Source organism: Sinocyclocheilus rhinocerous, unplaced genomic scaffold (assembly GCF_001515625.1).
Source record: "Sinocyclocheilus rhinocerous isolate Xijiao unplaced genomic scaffold, SAMN03320098_v1.1 scaffold3122, whole genome shotgun sequence".
Taxonomy (NCBI): Eukaryota; Metazoa; Chordata; class Actinopteri; order Cypriniformes; family Cyprinidae; genus Sinocyclocheilus; species Sinocyclocheilus rhinocerous.
The window spans coordinates 2,295-24,515 of NW_015635551.1; the positions used below are offsets into that span (position 1 = coordinate 2,295).

The 22,221-nt window shown below is 36.5% G+C and overlaps 1 protein-coding gene and 1 long non-coding RNA gene across 3 annotated transcripts in view; both read right to left on the reverse strand.

Moving 5' to 3' along the window:
- Nucleotides 1-9,344: 9,344 nt before the first annotated feature.
- LOC107747339 (uncharacterized) lies at nt 9,345-10,844 on the reverse strand. 2 transcript variants are annotated; one of them, XR_001640793.1, is made up of 5 exons: nt 10,714-10,844; nt 10,578-10,629; nt 10,130-10,233; nt 9,971-10,026; nt 9,345-9,775 (listed from the first exon to the last, which is right to left on the reverse strand). It is a non-coding gene; the product is annotated as an uncharacterized LOC107747339 (long non-coding RNA). The 2 variants fall into 2 exon arrangements; XR_001640792.1 differs by having other exon boundaries at nt 10,578-10,844.
- A 5,767-nt stretch (nt 10,845-16,611) lies between these two features.
- LOC107747336 (uncharacterized) overlaps nt 16,612-22,221 on the reverse strand; it is a 6,785-nt gene continuing 1,175 nt past the window's right edge. The window contains exons 2-4 of the mRNA XM_016561802.1: nt 17,503-17,680; nt 16,985-17,110; nt 16,612-16,889 (exon numbers count right to left, since the gene is read on the reverse strand). Of these exons, the coding sequence (XP_016417288.1) occupies nt 16,612-16,889; nt 16,985-17,110; nt 17,503-17,680 (582 nt within the window). The remainder of the gene's footprint in view (nt 16,890-16,984; nt 17,111-17,502; nt 17,681-22,221) is intronic.

Here is a 22,221-nt window from a genome sequence, read left to right on the forward strand (position 1 = left end):
AGATCGCGCGTCTCATAAGTGAGCGGGAATTTACCGAACGTGGCGCTTGCGGGAGTTAACACTGTATGCAATACCCGCAACCTCACACCAAATTTCAGGCGGTGTAGATTGGCAAGCATATATACAAATCATTTAGTAAGGAGAAATCCGAAATTTACCTTAACATATTAAGTTAGAGGAAGATGCGACTGAATTGATGCTTGAAGAATGCGCTTCCAGCAGCCATGATAAACAGTTGGCGGTTAAAGTTTTCTATGCACAATTTGATTTGACGAAAGTCACGAGACCTATTACTCTCTATCCAATCACGTTGATGGATAAAAATAAAATTAAAATAAGCATGTAACGACCACAAACGGAGGAAAATAGCGGAGTATTTTGTTTTGTGATGTAACCGGAATAAATAGATATTCTCCACAACGTCATGAGCAATAGATTGAAGCGCTCATGTGTGAAGACTGTGCACGAGCCACAAGACAGAGTTCCGTCACTAATAACAACGCAACGAACACTATAGCACTACAATCGCAAAGACATGTCCCACCCGTAAATTACGCCTATGCAAATAATACACACATTCTTTCTTTGAGGGTTGCGCTTCACTTAATGAAATGATTTAATAAATACCTGTTTACAATAAGCACTTATTCGCGCGTACACAGGACAAAGTTTGAGGGCGCACACCACTTAATATCTGAGGGAGCGCAGAGTCACGGTCACTAGGCTATTGGAGAGCAAGCCTGCTGCAAACCGAGAGATTCGTGCACCTTGTGGCACTCTCACGTATTACAATAATGCACTCTTGACATTTGCCATTAAAATAACGCCAAAACCTGCCTCAAATGAACTATGAAAACGACAATAAAGTCGTACAAGCTGCAATCCATTTCTTATTGGTTAAAATGAATGGAGACTATCTCGTGTTTTTCCGTGGGTGCTTGAGCCCCTGAGCACCCATGGGATCGGCGTCTATGTATGGGCCCACCACAGCTTCAACTCTATCAACAGCCTTATCCAACCAAATCTGCTGAACTAATAAAAATAAAAGCATATCTAAAACCTTGACATAATTAAACTCATAATATGAACATTCTTCCATATCTTTTGACTTGCTTGTACTACTATACATCTTTACAATACTTCTCTCCTCAGGGTTCTTGGCTACAGCTTCACTGTTTCTTGTTTTTATGCTGCTCTTCTTTCCTCTCAATTTTTTCCCCATCAGAAGGAATGATGTTCTTGTTTCCATGTCTTTCCTTTCCTACTTTCTGTATTCTTGTTGTCTTTTTCTTTCCTCTCTCTCTCCCTGTCTGAGGTAACCTTTCTTCTTTGTTCAAAGCTTGACCTCCCTGCAATTCCAACTTTTCTTCCAGTCTCACCTGTTCAACTTCTAACTTGACGTGTTCTTTCACGGTTTGTGACTGTTCTCTTTCCAATTCGCTGAACTTCTCTTCCAGTGTCCCCTGATCAACATCCAACTTAAGTTGGCCAGTCACTGACTGCTGCTGTTCAGCTGCTTCTTTTGTGTCCCTGTTTTTCTGGCCTTCCTTGTACGGCATTAAAATGTTTATGTTGTATGTGGTTTTCAAAATATGCCCTTCCTGTTTTTTTAGTACAACTGCCTTGCCTGACCAGCATAAACCAGCAAAGGACCAGCTTAAACCAGCATCCCAGCGTCAAAACATACCTAACCAGCATATGCTGGTTTTTTCAACAGGGAATGCTTCCATCGTGCTATGATTGGGCTGTTACGCTGTTCACACAATAAATCCTGACTCTGTGAGCATTCCGCATAAACGAATTGGTCTAAAAGAATCAAGCTGATGTAAATGCATAGACTAATTAAAAAATAAGAACAGTATTAGCCTAAATGGTCAAGCTAAAGACAAAAATAAGATTTGCCGGCAATTCCTCTGGTACTTCAGATGGAAATCTTGCTTCTCTTCCATACATCAAGAAGAAGGGACTGTATTTAGTAGTTGTGTGGATTTTTGAACGCAACGAAAACAAAACTGCATCTAGAAAAACATCCCAATTATCCTGATATTCATTGACCAGTTTTCTGAGGGCCCTAAAATGGATTGTAAAAAAACAAATTCACTAATTGTATAACACATGACATAAGCTTTTAAAATATTTAAACACTATGGGGCAGTTTTGCAGAAAGGGTTTTGATTAGGCCAGGACTAGGCCTTTGTTAAATAATGAAATTTAAGTAGTTTTTTTACAAACATGTCTTACAAAAACAATTGGCCTCCTTTACTAAGCTAGGAATGTGCGTATGAATGATTTTACGAACAAATCTTGATTCAACAAACATTTTTGTACTAAAATTGATTCTAAATGTACGAAAAAATTTAAGAACAACTTAAACCACATGTACGCAATAATCACATAAGCCTGAGGATCTATTTACCTATTAGCTATTGAAACTCTTATATCTACAGACCTATCATATAATTTCTGCAGAGCAGATTCCAGGCATCAGCCGTTTTTTAATTCATTAATGCAATAATGAGTTTAAGATCAAACTGACATGTGTACACATGTTTCGTGTGCATACACATACGAAATAATCCACGCAATTATTAGTGAATGGGACCCATTACTTGTGTAAGTCTGATGTATTTTAAGATCAGACTTGCAAGATGTCAGTATAAGTTGTTTTCAGTTAAGACAGGTCAAACGTGCATATTAGTATGGGACTACATTTAAGCCTTAAGTTAAATTTGATGTTGCCTTGACAAAGCCTTACCTGAACTTAAAAGAAGTATTAAAGCTTTGATACTTCTTTAAAGTTCAGGCAAGGCTTTGTCAAGGCAACATCAAATTTAACTTAAGGCTTAAATGTTCTGAAGCAAATTTTTAACAGTGTAGGCCATCAGACAGATTAGACTATGGGTAAACAACTCTGCTCATAGTAAGATACATTCCACAGTGTTTAGCTCCACCTCCAATCAAACACACCTGATTTCAACCTCACTGGTTTCCTTTGTCTATTACAGTTGCTTTTTGGCACTTTGCCCAAAAATAATAATTTTATGCTGTAAAGGTTGCGTGCAATCCGGCTATGGTCCTACCTTACCTTTTTATGTTGTCATTTGTTTTTTCATCTAACCCATTGGTTTGGGGATGGTAGGCAGCCGTCACGCTCCTTTTTATGTGTAGCAAATCACAAAGGCAGCTGTTTATCTGAGAAGAAAGAATATAAGAATTTTGCATTTAATCATGTGGGTAGGTCACTTATATGCAAAGAGAATTAGGCATAATAATAGTTGTTATATATTGATTCACCTCATTAACAAACTCTCTGCCTTGATCAGACAAAATCCTGACTGGGCAACCATGTCTGTAAATTACAGAACACAGGTGCCTTGAAACTTCTACAGCAGATTTGGACTTCACAGGGAAAGCTTCCACCCACTCTGATAAATAATCAGTGATTGTTAAAATATACATATGTCCATCAACTGTCTTGGGCAGTGGTCCTGTCAAATCAATTCCCAGACTGAGGAGACCTAAAAAAGAACGGCAAGCTGTCCAATAAAAATTATAATAAAACAATACGTTTTCAGATCACAATGCATTATGCTTAGAATTAGCTATTTGAAAGCAGAAATACCTGAATACTTGCCCTCTACTATAAGAGGTTTTCCCACACTTCGGCATTGGTCACATTCACTCACCTAGACAAATAATGCCCATAAAAATTATAAATGTAAAAGCTATAACAATAAACCATATTTATTTGTCATCAAAAAATTTAACTAAGCTTGACAATGACTCATCAACGTATAATCGATTACCTTACAGACACGATGCAACACATTAGAAAAGGTATGCCATATGGGCAAAAGTATTGAGACGATATCAGAGACTGGTAGATGGTTATAAGAATGTTTCCTTGGGGTTATTTCAGCCAAAGGGGGAGAAACTAGGCATTAGGACATAGGATGTACTAACTTTTTCCTCAGTTGAAATACGCATTTTTGTTTAAAAAGAGAAAACAAAGATAATTTATTTATTTATTTTTTTTTACTTTTGATTACGTCAGCTTTATGTACAGGTACTAATTAAAACAAGATCAGAAATCGATATGTTCACATTTCCTAATAAATAACTGAATATTTAATAGGGTGTCCTAATTTTTAACATGACTGTATATACAGTTGCATCTAAAAAAAATTTAATATTATGAAAAAGTTCTTTTTTTTGTAACATTTCAAAAAGTGAAACTTTCATATATTCTAGATTCATTGCATGTAAAGTAAAACATTTCAAAAGTTTTTTTGTTTTAATGTTTATGATTAGAGCTTACAGCTCATGAAAGTCAAAAATCCCCCAGGTGAAAAAGAAATATATTTAAATTGTGCTTTTTCAGACATACTTACTATATTTAAATTATACTATACTAAGTGCATATTAAATGTATTATTTTGAAACAACTTTAAGTATATTAAGTGTATTTCAAGATATGTTTAAGTTTGATTTTAATCTATTTGTAATATATTTAATATATTGTGTTATATTGAGAAACTTTCTCGTAATAATGACTTAGTATCTTGTTATATTGAGAAACTTTCTCGTAATAATGACTTAGTTTCTCGTTATATTGAGAAAATTTCTCGTAATAATGACTTAGTATCTCGTTATATTGAGAAACTTTCTCGTAATAATGAGAAACTTTCTCGTAATAATGACTAAAGCTTGACCTTGATTAAACAGTGAGGTCAGGTCCATTAGCGAGCCAATCAATGCTTATTACAGTTAAAAAGAGCATTTTAACCCAAATGTTAGGCATCTTTAAGCCATCACCAGGAAAACAACAGCAACTGCTTCCTTTACCAATCAGCATCGGACCAGCATGTATAGATCTTCAGTAAAGCCAAACAGCACACACGGCCTAGCAATCCTACAAACCAGTACAATTACAGTGATAGAGTTTAGAATAAATCTTCTTCATTGTGAGACAGCCAGCATTTCCTTGCACAATAATAAATACTTTTAGATTTAGTCCAAACAATACGAATGAAGTAGAATTTTTGCATTTGAAGATTTGTACTTCAGTATATGTATTTTAAATAATCATCCCTAGCAATCTATCAAAAAGCCAATACTCGTATTATGTTTGCTTACACACTCTTTATTGAATGTAGGCCTACTGTGCTCATTTGAATTATGTCCAATTATACAGTATAAGTGTTATGGCATTCTGAGATTAAAATAACTGCATTAGCTGACATAGAGAACTCATATGTTTGTATTTCACATTTGTCAGTTTGCTGTTTCATAGCATTCATAACATTTTCTTCATTCTTAGAAGCTCTAGCATTTTGAGAACGCAGTGTGTGCATTATTAAATTATAAATCACGTTAAACTAGCACAAATTTGGCCAGTACTTCAGTTCATAATGAGTCTCTTCCTGAGATGTTGAATCATCCACACAAAGGATTTATAGACAAAGAGATTATCAAGAGAGTCACATGTTATATTTAATGGACAAGTGCTTTTATTTCAGGCTCTTTTCCAACCAATGAGACTACAAATCTGGCAGCTCTACTCTGCGTTGGCCTGAAAGAGATCGCCATCCACCCGCTGGCAGCTTCTGTGAAGGTCAAAGGTTAATGGTATAGGGTGAAAATTAACAAAGCAATTTATTCATGTGCCACAACCCCTGTCTTCTTTCCAGGAGGACATTTTAGCCTTTCTAAACTCACAGATGTGCTGGTATTGATCAAGGTCTGTTGGGTGAAATGTTAGTACAGCAATGCTTTCCCACATATTTGCAGGATATGCACATTTGTTAATATTTTCATTAGCACTGCACTTATTTCCATCGTTCCCACTGCGACTGCTTCAAAAATCTGACACCAACATGAAAATTCTAACAATATTTATAAATGTTTTAATCTGGTTTTCAGGACCTGACTTAATAAATAGTCCAACCAAATAAGTTGAGAAGTTAAAAGTATAGTACGTATAGTTAAAGTAAAACGACTTATGACTCTCTGAGATGCTCCCACTTGTCCCAGTTTCTCTCTCCTTTCTCTGCTATTTGATATAACTCTCATGCGGAGGGAGAACAGACCTTTCTGCAGGTAACATTTTCAGGCAGGATAGGCTCATGTCAAGTGTAAAACTTTGACTAGCGGTCTGATGGATAAAGCAGGGGAGGTTGTATAAGAGGGGTGAGAAGAAGCACAATGAGCTCTACATGCAAATACACACTGTATGGAGAGCTTCAAGAGTGGAAGGTCTACCTGTATGTCTGAAGACTATGTGTGTCCAAATAGCAAATGACTCATTTTCTCCAAACTGAATGATTAACCTCAACAGCTGCTCTTAAAAAAATGTCCCGATTCTCAAAGATATCTGAGTGTGGATGTGAAAACAAGAGGCCTTTTGAACTGATTTCAATTTGATCTCAGCGTCTCAGTTTATCTGAGGGCAAAGCGACAGCAGAAATGATTCTGAAGCCACAAGGGGGCAGTCTCGCCACATGACAACAACTGCCATTTATTCCTTATGACAAGGTCTGCAGCAATCTGCTCTGGGTTTAATGCCAGTTGATAGGGAAAGCAGATAATCTCTGGCATCCTTCTTTCTTTATTCCCTCATTGGTTGAACACAAATAAGAGGATTATTTAAGGTGCTGTGAAAACAAACTCAATATCTTTCTACAGTACAATACCAGAATCAGATCCATTGTTGGAAAAAGTATACTCAGTACTGTATATCTCAGTATTGAGATTTGTATGGTTAAAGAAAACAAGAGGTACTGCAGACTCTAAATATTACTTTTCAACAGATGTTCAACAGATAGACATGCCTCTCAATACCGCTTAATTTCACCAACAAACACACACACGTTCCTTGCCACTGTCACCTTTAGCTTGCCAAGTCGGGGTTTAAAAGACATTTAATGTTTAGTAATATTATCGAATTAATGACACTAACACTATTGGATGAGAACAAAACTTTAACTAAACTGAGCTGCAAAAATGACAAAGCTGTTGTTTCTGTCTTCCGTAAAGCTGCTTTATAGCTGAATTATAGTTTATAGTTTTTTATAGTTTTTATTCTTTATTTTTTTGCTGACAATGACAGTGTCAATTTTTTGCTATATTGACACTGGAATCAGCACTGAACTGACTTAAACTGAATATCTGCACTACTGTTTAATGTTAAGCTCTTGTCGCTGAATTGAACTTGTTTTAGAATTGATGACTTTTACACAGTTATTGAGCTAAACTGACTCAGCACAGAACTGCCTGGAGCCGAATAATGACAGTTGTCGCGTTAGAGCCACTTTACGGCACAGTTTGGATTTGCCTCGTATTTGATGAGGTTTGCATCATTAATTCTGCAACTTTCCTGTTTAAGGAAACAGGAAAATGTGAAGCTGCTTTGAAAAAATCTTGTATTGACTTGACTGCACGGACGCTATTGGATGAGACCTGAACTGAACTGAGTTGGATGACGACTTCACTGTGTTCTCCAGAGCTGCTTTAGGGATGAATTAAATTTATGGACTTTACACAGTTATTGAACCAATCTGAATCAACAATGAACTGATTTCAGCTTAATAATGACTGTTTACTATTGTCTTTGTTTTGAATTGAATTGAATTGAATTTTGTTTGTATAACTGATTCACTATTTTCTTGTTTATCACAATAAAGCTACATTGAAACTATCTGTATTGTTTAAAAGGTGACTTGACATAACTTGACACATCAGGACCTTTCTGAAGGCCATCTGACTATATCCTGTGGAGAGCCATGGCCCTCGTACAAGGGCCAGGATTAAAACTTTAATCTGGGCCTGTCTTGGTCCTGCTGCGTGCTTTTGACATTTTAAGTGCAAGTAGGTCTGTCATTCTGTTATAATAGCAGAAGTTGCTCAAAAGTTTTTAGGGAGAGACTTGAAAATCCTGCAAAAAGCTTTGAGTGGCTGGTTGTGATGAATAAAGAATGAACAGGTATGAAATAAGAGGTATGAGGCACAATAGCCGACAGAGTAAGTGGGGGGCACATACAATTTTAAAATGAGGGCATAACTAGGCAGGAAACAAGTCATGGATTACAATATCATTGTCAGGGTTGGTGAGCATGAGGGGGAGGTATATATTAGTGAAAAAATGTGTGCCACACAGATATTAACCCAACAGTACTGACCTAGACTTTCCACTCTAGCATCTCTTCACATTTAGTCAGTCAAATACCTCTTAACCAAAGTCACAGCTGTTCACATGTTCACAGTTTTGTCTGGAATATGTTTTTGCAAATGACTTTGACAGAGATTTTAGACAATATTTGGCGGGCCATGTTCTCTCAGAGTGGTTAAACACAGTTTTTTTTTGTTTTGTTTTTTTTGCGGAGGGTATTACAGATATTCAGTCTTGCAGTAGATTCATTTATTTACTCTGGATTTCAGCCACACTGCTGATTAAAGACTTAGATGGCTGGTGGAGAGTCAGCTTGATATACACTCTTTGAAGCACACTACCCAGGTGAAAAAGAAATAGATTTAAATTGTGCTTTTTCAGACATACTTACTATATTTAAATTATACTATACTAAGTGCATATTAAATGTATTATTTTGAAACAACTTTAAGTATATTAAGTGTATTTCAAGATATGTTTAAGTTGGATTTTAATCTATTTGTAATATATTTAATATATTGAAATTGTGTTAAATTGGAACCACTTTAAGTATATTTAGTGCAATTTAAGTGTATTTCTTAAAATACATTTAAAATGTCCTTTTAATACTTCATGAACTACAGTTAGAGTATATTTGAAGCATCGTTTTAATGTACTTCAAGTACATTTCAATTGTATTTCAGCTCATTGGAAATGCATTAGCATTACACTACTAGTATATTATTAAGCTGTTTTTTCAGTATATACACACACGTACACACTTTGATATCTAGAAAACTTTAATGTATTATATATTGTTGTGTACATTACAAATATTCATAAAGTACACTAAAAAAGGACAGCAGCATATATACTTTGGTGAAAAACAAAACATACTATTAAATGTATTAAAAATGCACTTGAAATACAAGTATGTTTATAGTATATTTGTATTACTACAAACATACTCAAGTACATTTTAATACATTATAAAAAAACATAAATAAAAAAAGACTGAAATGCTATGGCAGAGCTATCTTTTCCATTTGTAGAACATTTCAGTTATACCGGCCTTACTAAAAAGTACAGAATTTTACATCAATGAATAAATAAAAATTACAATGCAATTTTCTGAAGAAAAAAAATACATTAAAAAAGACTGAAAAACAAAGTGCATAAGTGAATAGCTGTGTGTGTGCAAAGACTGAAGATGATAAAGTTCAAGCAACAGAATAGGGAGGGATGGAGGGGGTTTTGGAGGTGGACAAGGAGATGGCGTAGGGATGGTGAGAGGCAAAAGTGCGGGGATGATGGCAGGATGTGGCGAAGGGATGGTGATGGGAGGATGACGATGATGCCCTGGCAGCTTAGATGGTGTTTGGCACATGGCACAGACCCAGAGCATCCCAGTGCTGACAACACACGGCGGAATCGAGGGAGCGAGGAGCCAAGATGTAGATGGTGTGGCTGCCAACATCTGGGGGCCGACCGATGGAGACAGAGCTGGTGGATCCGAAGGCGCAGATGGAGGGCTGATGGAGCTGAGCGTCGTCGCAGGTTCCGGAGACCTGGGCACAGCCTAGTCGTCCTGACTCCTGGCATACAATATTTTGCACCAGAGCCTTGCAGCTTTAGAAAAAAACAAAACAGAAACAAAATTAAATAACAGATTTTTACATGAATGACTGAAAGCAAGCACAAATTAGCCAGCTGGAATGGACACATTGCTAACGTTTTTCTTCCAAGATTGACCAAATCACCCTCCATTAGGCCTGATTCAAAAATCTCTATAACAGAGGTGATACAACATGAAAATATACTTACTATTCCTTTGCTTGTCTCTGCACTCAGATTTCAGTTTGTCTTCTATAGCAGCTGATCTGAAAAACAACACACACACACACACACACACACACACAAAGCAAATGATGATTGATGATTTGTTTTCTTTTTAAGAATGACAGTACGCTGAGAACAATGTACCTGGTCGGTAATATAGTCAAAAGCCTTCCCAGCCTCAGCAGTTTCAGATGTACTGTATGCTCTCATATAAGCAACCCTTCTTACAATTTAATCTTTGTTCTTATCTGTAATGAGAAATATATATTAGAAAATAAAGGCGATAAGGTTGTCAAGCTTGAACAAATATAAACACCAATCAACGAACACTACCACAGTTGGCTAATCAGCTCAAGACAAAGTAATTGTATGTTCATAATCATGGTTTTTCAAAGATCATTAACCTCATTACAATGAAGCCAAATTGTTCAGGAAATCAGAAATAAATAAATGCACAACTTCATTTTGCAAATAAAAGAATGTTAATGTTGTACATGTTATAATGACTAATTTTATTTTATTTATTTTTTTCTGCCAATGCATGTGTCAAAAACACGACTGGCACAGACAAATAAGGTTAATTAAATCTTACCTGAAGTCACAGTGAGGTTCCAAAAGCCAGACGCCATACGCGCTTGCAGAAGCTGGTAAAAATAAGAACATACCGCTATATTTTCTAATTAATTTCATAGTTCCCCCAAAACAATTTGAATTCTGTCATCACTCACCCTTAAGATGCTCCAAACCATCGAAGACTTTCGTTCATCTTCAAAAGAAAAGCTGAGATATTTTAATAAAAATCTGAGAGATTTATGTCCCTCCGATGAAAGAAGATTCACCAAAGATGTTCATGTTTCAAAAAGTTGAAATCTCAAAAAAACATCGGCAAAGTAATCCATATGAATTGCGTGGTTTCCTCCAAGTGCCCTAAAGAGACACGATCGCGGCCGCTCTATATAATACTGTTTAAATTTAGACTTATATTCACATTCAAGAGACGTTTGCACGCACATCATATTTTATATACGAAGCTCTCTGGGGTGAGCTCATTATCATACGAACCAATCAGAGCCGTTCAATGGCTCTGGAACCAATCAGGTTTAGTCAGTGGGTTGTTTGAATTTAAACAAGTAAACGCAAGTTTTTTTTTTTTTCATATATGATGTTGAAATCCTTGTGGGAATTTCAGAAATATATATATTAGAAAATAAAGGCGTCAAGCTTGAACAAATTTATAAACACCTAGCTTATTACAATTAATGTATCATGTAATGAACAACAGCCTAATCAACCAAAGTAGCATAACCTTTTAAGTAAAACTGAACAACATATTAAACAACATATTTTAAATATCGCAATGCTTAATAATAGTTGACAAACGTTTGTACATTGTAAATGTTAAAAATGTTTTTCAAAATATTGTACTTTTCCAAATATTAAAATTATAAATACATATATATTTAAAATATAACCATGTGTAGGCCTACTGCAATATAAAGTACATTAAAAACCCACTAAAAGTGTAATCATTTTGTTATGTTCTTACACAAAGTAGACATAAAATATACTTTAAGTAAATGTAACATAAGTATGTTTTCTGTAAATACACTAAAACGTCACTAAAAGTATGCTTGTGTTTAGCATATTCCTTAAAAGTGTAACTAAAAATATGTTTATTAACATAGTATTTCTACTATACTTTTTAGAAATATACTAATAGTGTGCTTGTGTTTAGCATATTCCTTAAAAGTGTAACTAAGCATATATTTATTACCAAAGTATTTCTAGTATACTTTTTATAAATACATTAAAAGTATGCTTCTGTTTAGCATATTTCTTAGAAGTATAACTAAGCATATATTTAATACAAAAGTACTTCTAGTATACTTTTTAGAAATATATTAAAATGCAATATATTTCAATATATTTTTATTGCACTTCAAATAAGCATGTTGGGAATACAAATGTATTATAAACATACTACTTGAATTTCAAGTATATTTTTAATACATTTAATACTACGTCTTTTTCACCTGGGCCAGTATCTCAAAATATGAGAATATTTACATTTGAGTTTCATTAAAACTCGCTGATTCTTGAGATAAGGGACAAAACATGTCCTACACAAAAAAGCCCTCTTTATATTAAAAATGAAGAAATTCATCAAAATAAATATATGTAAAAAGTTACCTCTAACGGAAATCTGTATACTCAGGACATTCATTGCTTTTATTTTATTTATTTTTAAATACATGCTCTATACTTGGAAAATACATGTAATTTAACCTGTCCTCAGCATGAAGTACTGCTAAAAGGAGAAAAGCAAACCACTGGAAGGATTATTGTATTAAATTAAATATTAGTTAAAAAATTAATTGTCTTAATTTGTTGTCTTGTCAATCAATTGTTGTAATCTCAGTTGGACCTTTGTGAACTTCATCAGTTTGTCAACTCCATCAGTATTTAACACTGTATTTAACACAGAGGTTTCTGTTAATTTCAACAACAAAAAATATTTAATTCTTCTTTCAATTTATTGTTTTAAAATAGTAAAACATGAAATGAACTACATGACATTGTCTCATTTACCTAGGAACATAGGTTATATGTATTTAGCAGTAAAAAGGAGGGTAGAGAATAAAAAAAAAACAGGAATTGGATTGTTCATTATAGTGTGAAAACGGGGAAAAAATGTAGATAATGTGTTTGATTACTTAGCTCATTTACTGAACACCAACATTACATAATTGAAGACTGTACACTGTTACTGGATGGATCAAATTAAAATAGCATGCTTTTTAATGTGTCTGATGCAGTTGACAAAAATTAAGTTATGAAGTAAATGTACATTTTCAGAAAAGCCTGTTCCCTTACATGGTTCATTAGATGCAACATTTGTCTACAAATATATACATTTATAATAATGTATCATTAAATAATAAAAACTAACATTTAAAACATGTTTTGTCCCTTCTCAAGAATCAAACATTAAAAAAAAAAAAAAAAAACTGTACTTGCAGATATTATATTAATGTACAACCCGAATTCCGGAAATGTTGGGACATTTTTTTAAATTTGAACAAAATGAAAACTAAAAGAATTTCAAATCACATGAGCCAATATTTTATTCACAATAGAACATAGATAACATAACAAATGTTTAAACGGAGAAATTTTAAAATTTTATGCACAAAATGAGCCCATTTCAAAATTTGATGCCTGCTACAGGTCTCAAATTAGTTGGGACGGGGGCATGTTTACCATGGTGTAGCATCAGTTTGAAGACGTCTGGGCATCGAGGTTATGAATTTCTGGAGTTTTGGTGTTGGAATTTGGTCCCATTCTTGCCTGATATAGGTTTCCAGCTGCTGAAGAGTTTGTGGTCGATGCTGGTATAGTGCTGGTCCATGCTGGTTAGTGTTGGTATAGTGCTGGTTCAGGCTGGTTTATGATGGTATAGTGCTGGTGTATGCTGGTTAGTGTTGGTATAGTGCTGGTCCAGGCTGGTTAGTGCTGGTTCAGGCTGGTTGATGCTGGTATAGTGCTGGTTTAGGCTGGTTTATGATGGTATAGTGCTGGTGTATGCTTGTTAGTGCTGGTCCAGGCTGGTTAGTGCTGGTATAGTGCTGGTGTATGCTTGTTAGTGCTGGTTCAGGCTGGTTAACCAGCATGGATTCCAAGCTGGTCCAGGCTGGTTTATGCTGGTTAGAGCTGGTATCCTGCTGGTCCAGGCTGGTTTATGCTGATATAGTGCTGGTTTATGCTGGTATAGTGCTGGTTAGTGCTGGTCCAGGCTGGTTAGTGCTGGTATAGTGCTGGTGTATGCTTGTTAGTGCTGGTCCAGGCTGGTTAGTGCTGGTGTATGCTTGTTAGTGCTGGTTCAGGCTGGTTTATGCTGGTATAGTGCTGGTTAGTGCTGGTCCAGGCTGGTTTATGCTGGTATAGTGCTGGTGTATGCTTGTTAGTGCTGATACAGGCTGGTTTATGCTGGTATATTGTTGGTCTAGCTGGTGGACCAGCATATCCTGGTTCACCAGCATGGGCTTTGTAGGGTCATTGATTTAGACATCATCTAAAAGCTGAAATAAGCTTTCCATTGATGTATGATTTGTTAGGATAGGACAATATTTGGCTGAGATACAACTATTTGAAAATCTGGAATCTAAGGGTGAAAATATATATATATATATTGAGAAAATCGCCTTTAAAATTGTCCAAATGAAGTTCTTAGCAATGCATATTACTAATCAAAAATTAAGTTATAATATATTTACAGTAGGAAATTTACAAAATATCTTCATGGAACATGATCTTTACTTAATATCCTAATGATTTTTGGCATAAAAGGAAAATTGATCATCTTCATAGATCATGATCTTTACTTAATATCCTAATGGTTTTTGGCATAAAAGAAAAATTGATAATTTTGACCCATACAATGTATTGTTGGCAATTGCTTCAAATATACTCGTGCTACTTATGACTGGTTTTGTGGTCCAGGGTCACATATAAGGTTAAAACATATGATTTACTGAATTATATGACAACTTTGTAATTTCTTTTGCTCCCTCTGCTGAAAGTAGAACTGAAAATTTTAATTGCTTAAGTTATGATTACATTATTAATCAATGTCACTGGTAAACTGGTCAAATATTTTAAAGCATCAAAGGAAATGTCTCCTGTTTCATAAGATCTGTACGTAAATCAGTGTAAATCAGTTTAAAAGAGCTTGTGTACGTTGGATAACAGGTTATAAGAAGAGCTCTTTCAATCGGACAGTTAAAAACAACTTGATAATGAATGTTAAAAAAATGAAAGTTGTTGTTTTTAAAGACATTTATACTTATCTGGGAAGTCACATATGTCCAAGTCCAGCTGTCAGTCACTGATTTCAAAAAGTGCACATAGTTTCAAGTGAAGTCAACTTTATTTATATAGTGCTTTATACAATACAGATTTTGTTAAAGCTTTACGGTGTTAAACAGGAAAATAATGTTTCAATTCTGCTGTAAAGCAGCTCTAAAAAGAGGACAATACTAAACAGGTTTGCAGTTAAAGTCAGTTGATTGTTGATTTACTGATGTCTTCGTCCAGTTCAGTTTTCTCCAAAACGATTCTGTGCAAGTCGACAATATTGCCAAATATTAAGTGTCCCCAACTAAATTACCTGGTGACCTCCAGTCATTTGTAATAATTGCGGAGGTTGTCTGTGATCTTAATCCCGTGCGAATCGGCCATGTCTGTAATTTGTCAGATGTGGGGGGGTAATTAAAAAAAAACACAAGGTCCCCAGATAATACTAATCCCGTGCGAATAGGGCTTAAGGAAGCCAAAAGTGACAGCGGCAAGGAACCCAAACTGCATCGGTGACAGAAATGGAGAAAAAAAACCTTGAGATAAACCAGGCTCAGTTCTCCTCTGGCCAGACGAATCCAGCATGGTGTGTTTAATTCAAGGCTGCAACACAGGTCAGACTGTGGACTGGTATCATTCAGAATATTCTTCCAGTTCCTTCTCCTTGATGATGGGGATACATACTGCCAGCGTTTGGTGGGGCTGAAGCTGGCTACAGGGTCTGTTCAGAGGACTCGTCTGGTTCTCGTGGTCTTTGTAGAGGATTTGTGCCGATTGGTGTCTAGTTGATGAGGTCTTCGCAGGGGATCTGTCTCTAGGGTCATCTAGTTGTCATGGTCTCTGCTGACTTTTAGGGCTATTCACAATATAGCACGGCCTTTTGACCTTATTGCTTACATATTCCACTGTCTTATATGTAGGGCTGTACACGTATTTCTGTTTTGTTATGCTCCAGAGACTCCTGTGTAAAATGCACTGAGAAATTGTACTTAAGCTGAAGTATAGATACAATGTCAAAAAATATTACTCAATTAAAAGTGCCCAGCCAAAAAATTCTTGAGTGAAAATAAAAGGTATCCACGTTTTATTATTCTTGAGTATTTAAATGTAAACACTTTTCTTAACTTTTAATTGACTTATAAAAACAAGAGACAGTAGAGATGTTCTCATTTCAGTGTGTTTAATGCAAAAACTTAAAAATCATTCTTTTCTCATTATTTTGACTATGGAAGAGAAAACACAGCAGATGTTAAAACAATGTCCTGAAACCTGTTTCTTGATTATTTTTTAGCTAAAATTAACAGCAGATGATTTTACAGTGGTTTAGCATTTGAATATATGATGATATTTGGACTAATAATCAAGATCCATGACCCAAGTTCATCCTTCTAGAGTGATGGTTCTTATTTTAAAAACACATTACTATAGTTCAAAGTCTATGTCTGAGGGAACAATTTCTAAAGAAAAAAGGAACAATTTCTGAAGAAAGTCATGCAGCAGTGCTACAAAAAAAAAAATCATATATATATATATATTATTTCTTGTATTTTTTTGGCAAGTACATGTTTTTTTTTTTTTACTGATTATTTTGTTGTATTGACCAAAAATAGTAAATTACCTTTTTATGGTGATTTTATGCTGAATGCTGATTGTTTTGATGTTGCAATATTGTATTTTCATCAAACAAAGACTGGATTAAGTAACCTGACATTTCAGCTTAACCTGTAAACTCATTGCATAGCTGTTATGTTTGTTCTCAGGGTGTGTCTTATTTACATGGCATTGATTAGAAAACCACTAAACAGTGAGAAATGTTTGTCATCCCAGATCCTTGTGTCCTTCCGGAGCACAATATAGACCTGCTCCCCTTTGTCTAACAGCAGCGTTACACCGTTGCCTCCATTCTCTGTGTAACAGCTACTCTTGTGATGTTGTGTTATAGCTACTTGATTTCCATTTCTATACAAGGCCAACTGTGTCGGCTGATCAGCTTGACAATGGTAGAAGAAGCTGAAATAGTATACTCCCCGGACCGGTGCTGTGAAAATCCCTGTTAAAGAGTGAGACAATTCTTCAGTTAACAGTTGTACACATGAGTCATGGAAGTGTTTTTTCAGAAATATAAAATGTGTGGATTAACAATACCTGTGACCTGGTTGTAGGCACCACCAACATTCGTGATGGCATTCTTGTAAACCAGTGTTACATCTGTGTTAAATGGTCCAAAGAAACCAACTCCTACTGAAGCTGAAAATGCCACCTTTTGTCTGTCTGAAGAGAATATATACTTTATTAAAATGTTGAAAATTGGCTCAGTAGCAACACAAACAACTGTTAAATAACACTCCTACACTATAAAAAGTTGAAGTTGTAAATAAAACAAAAATTCTCTTCTGTATTTCTCTTCTGTGAAACACTTTATAAACACTTCTTTAAAAGGTGCTATAAATAAAGCCTTACTTACTAAAAAAATATTTGGAGTACATTTTTCAAGAAAATATCATTTCAGTCTTTTACTCCAAATTTTCATGTTTAAGTCAATGTGTTACTTGCCATTTTTTGTAATTCTTAATGAGATTTACTAGCAATTTCTAAATAAAAATTGTACACAATTTTGTATACAATATTAAAGCATAATGGTCTTAAATAAAAATGAGTCTCACCTCTGTTTTCCATTTGGATTTTCTCAATCTCAGCTTCACTCTTAGCAAGTCTGGACATCTGCTCTTGCACAGTGTTTTCAAGAGCTTTGAGTCGTGTCTCTGTGGCTTGTAATTTCTCCTCTGATGCTCCAAGCTCCTTCAGCAGGTCTGTGCATAGTTTTTTGAAAGGACAGGTCAGCTGTTGAGCTTCATTTTGAAGAAAAGTGTATTCTTTACTAGTCATTTCAGAGGCGACCAGTTCTGTTATGGTGAAGATCAAGACTGTAAGACTTTTGTTCAGAAGAAGAACAACTATTGTTACTCTCACTCTTAATGCTTTAGATTAAGCGTGTCAGAGATTACTGTGAGGTATGTTTTTATCTGAAGTTATCGTTATCTTCAGTCACTGACACGTGATGCATAGCCAATGACAGGCAGCATACAGTACATTTATATGACTGTTTCTCAGACAGGATTGTTTCATTATCTTTGTGCTTAATGTTTTACAAAATGTTCATAAATCTAATACTGACAGACTATAGATGTGTACAATCGCATTGGCAGCTTTGACCTGAACAAAGCACTAAACTTTGTATTTAACAGTACAAACTAGTTCTTTCCATTATGTTTGCAACAAGTTTTTGTTTTTTTTTCTAGATTTCACAGTGCACATACTCTTCTATTAACCCTTGTATGGTGTTCAGGTCTGTGGGACCCGTTTTCACTTTTTATCAAAATAAAAATTATACTATTAACTATTTTTTTCAAATTCAGACTCATTGGCCTTGGCTCATTTTCTGTGAACATTTATCAGAACAAATGTTCAATGACCACACACTGTACACCCCCCCCTTATATTACATACAGATTGTTTGTTAGACCTGGGGCTAATAAAAGACTCGAAATTTTAGGTCCTGTGTACCTTCACTCTGTACTGATGTTGTCTGGGTCTGCTATTAGTATGTGTATGTGTGTGCATGTATGTGTGTGTGTGTGTGTGAGAGAGAGAGAGAGAGGTAAGAGTGTCCCTGCTGAAAAATCCAGCATAAACCAGCATGTATTCCAAGCTGGTCCATGCTGGTTAGTGCCGGTATAGTGCTGGTTAGTGCTGGTACAGGCTGGTTTATGATGGAATTTTGCTGGTCCATGCTGGTTAGTGCCGGTATAGTGCTGGTGTATGCTTGTTAATGTTGATATAGTGCTGGTACAGGCTGGTTTATGCTGGTATAATGCTGGTGTATACTTGTTAGTGTTGGTATAGTGCTGGTACAGGCTGGTTTATGCTGGTATAATGCTGGTGTATACTTGTTAGTGTTGGTATAGTGCTGGTACAGGCTGGTTGATGCTAGTATAATGCTGGTGTATGCTTGTTAGTGTTGGTATAGTGCTGGTACAGGCTGGTTGATGCTAGTATAATGCTGATGTATGCTTGTTAGTGTTGATATAGTGCTGGTACAGGCTGGTTGATGCTGGTATAATGCTGGTTCAGGCTGGTGGACCAGCATATCCTGGTTCACCAGCATGGGCTTTGTAGGGTTGAGTGTCAGTTGGACAGCTGTCTGTATGCAATTAGTGTTTTGGGGACAAACATAGTTTTTGCTTGCATATTTCCCTATTTAACACATTAACCCTTAAATGCATACCTCGGGTCTTTAGCGACCCGGGACATCATTCTCTACCCTCTCCCTCCTTCATATTTTTAAGTTAGACATCAACTTTCTTAGTATTCCTCAATCTATTAATTATAAACAATATAACAAGAAAAAAATAGTAAATTATAAAAGAATTCCAGTTTTCTGATTCATTTTTTGTAAAAAGTGTATAGGGTCACTAGAGACCCGAGGTATGTAAATGTGTAAGTATTTTTTCCTGTGCAACTATATTTACATATCTGATGACTCAATATGTGCAATGCATCTTTTTTCCTCAAGGTGTTTGATACACAATGATGACGTGACGTTTCAGTCATAATAACTCTTAATAACCTCAGGCATAAAACAAACGAATATCATCAGCAAAAATTGAACTGGTTTGAATGGCTTTACTGCAGAGCAATTACTATACGCAATGAAATATAAATGTCACTGTCATTTGATACTGGATGTGGTGAATAAGCTGCCAGTGATCAAAATATTGAATATGAAGTCATTGAAAACGATAGTTTTGAGAATATGGCTGAGATCGTGAATATGAGGCAGATGCTGAATGTACTGTGGAAGTGCGTTCTGACGATGACAGCGATTGTAAAATCATCTGCTCAAATTGAACCCTTTTAAGTTTCAAAATGAAACGAAATATGCTTTATTTTATTCTTCTGTAATTGTTCTTAAAATATCAAGAGAGTTTTTTGCTATTGCAGCAGTTAGAGATCCATCCGTGCTGGATATATAGGTCCGGGTCGCTAAAGACCCGAATATGTAATAATTATTGGCGAAACATTCATGCATTTAAGGGTTAATGATGTAAAGGAAAAACAATATGTGACCCTGGACCACAAAACCAGTCATAAGGATCAGTTTTTTGAAATTGAGATTTAGACATCATCTAAAAGCTGAAATAAGCTTTCCATTGATGTATGGTTTGTTAGGATAGGGCAATGTTTGGCTGAGATACAACTACTTGAAAATCTGGAATCTGAGGGTGCAAAAAGAAAAAAATCCAAATACGGAGAAAATCACCTTTAAAATTGTCCAAATGAAGTTCTTAGCAATGCATATTGCTAATCAAAAATTAAGTTTTGATATATTTATGGTAGGAAATTTACAAAATATCTTCATAGATCATGATCTGTACTTAATATCCTAATGATTTTTGGCATAAAAGAAAAATTGATCATTTTGACCCATACAATGTATTGTTAGCTATTGCTGCAAATATACCCGTGCTACTTAAACGAGTGGTTTTGTGGTCCAGGGTCACATATAAGATTAAAACATATGATTTATTGAATTATATGATAACTTTGTAATTTCTTTTGCTCCCTCTGCTGAAAGTAGAACTGAACATTTTAATTGCTTAAGTTATGATTACCTTATTAATCAATGTCACTGGTAAACTGGTAAAATATTTTAAAGCATCAAAGGAAATGTCTCCTGTTTTCGCAAGCTCCCATCGAGAGGCCAAAGGTGCAGAGCCCACAGCTCGGGCTGGGGGTGCCATATCGTTCCGTTCGCCTGAGAGAGGAGGTCTCGTCTTAGGGGAATGGGCCACGGGGCTGCCGAGAGCATTCCTCCAGAGCGGGGCCACCAACAGCACCTTGCGTCTCTGTTCCCAGACTCGCCTGATCACCTGTGGGATCAGAGCGATCGGGGGAAAAGCGTAAAGGAGGAGGTTGGGCCAGTCGTGGGCCAACGCGTCCCTGTCCTTTGAAAAGTAAGTTGGGCAATGAGAGTTGTCTTCTGAGGCTTCTTTTGCTCCCTCTGCTGAAAGTAGAACTGAACATTTTAATTGCTTAAGTTATGATTACCTTATTAATCAATGTCACTGGTAAACTGGTAAAATATTTTAAAGCATCAAAGGAAATGTCTCCTGTTTCATAAGATCTGTACGTAAATCAGTGTAAATCAGTTTAAAAGAGCTTGTGTATATTGGATAACAGGGGTTATAAGAAGAGCTCTTTCAATGGGACAGTTAAAAATGTACTCTGTTACTAACGTAACCTCGGTTCCCTGAGATACAGAACGAGTACTGCGTCTGTTTAAGACGCTTTGGGAAAACTCCTTTTTCTCCGATGACTAAAGCCTTTCAATAATGCAGTGTAACTGCATGGCCATTGGTTCGTGCATGAATAAAAAACGAACCAATGGCTCGACAGCAGAGCTGCACGAGCCTATGGCGGTAAAGCCCGCCAGAATGGGCGGGTTCCTCTGGCTATATAAGCGGCACATCGCCATAGGATCCCCGTTTGAGGGTGGAGCGTCCACTCCTCCGAGGGGAAATTGCTCCGAGACAGCATATCTGCTCCTTGGTTCAGCCTGCCCGGTATATGCGCTGCTCTCAGCGAGAGCAAGTTGAGCTGAGCCCATTCGAAGAGGTGCTCCACTAGTGTGAAGAGGTGCTTCGAGGAGAGACCGCCCTGGCGATTTATATAGGACACTACCGTCATGCTGTCCGAGTGGACTAAGATGTGGTGTCCCCTTAGGTCTGGCAGACGGTTCCCTGAGATACAGAACGAGTACTGCGTCTGTTTAAGACGCTTTGGGAAAACTCCTTTTTCTCCGATGACTAAAGCCTTTCAATAATGCAGTGTAACTGCATGGCCATTGGTTCGTGCATGAATAAAAAACGAACCAATGGCTCGACAGCAGAGCTGCACGAGCCTATGGCGGTAAAGCCCGCCAGAATGGGCAGGGTCATCTGGCTATATAAGGATCCTCAGATTATTCTCCTTCAGCGACGACTACTAGTTCTTCGCTCTACGAGACTACAAAGCCTTCGCCGTGATCAAGCCTCACAGCGGATCGAGAGACCCCTTCCTGCTCGGCTATTCTCACCGCTTCATGCTGCCCTCGCGCCTCCAGCAGCGACGGTCTCCGGAAAGCTGGCTCGCCATCGCACAGCACTCCCCAATCCGTGTTGGAGGCATCTGTCGAGGCTACCTTCCTTCTGCAGACCATTCCCAGGGGCACATCCCATTCCATCCAACGAGGATCTTTCCAAGGGGCCAGGGCTGATACACAGGCCCGGTCTACCTTGACGCGAAGGTGTACCAGACGCCAGGCGCGGGATGGAGCTCGTGGT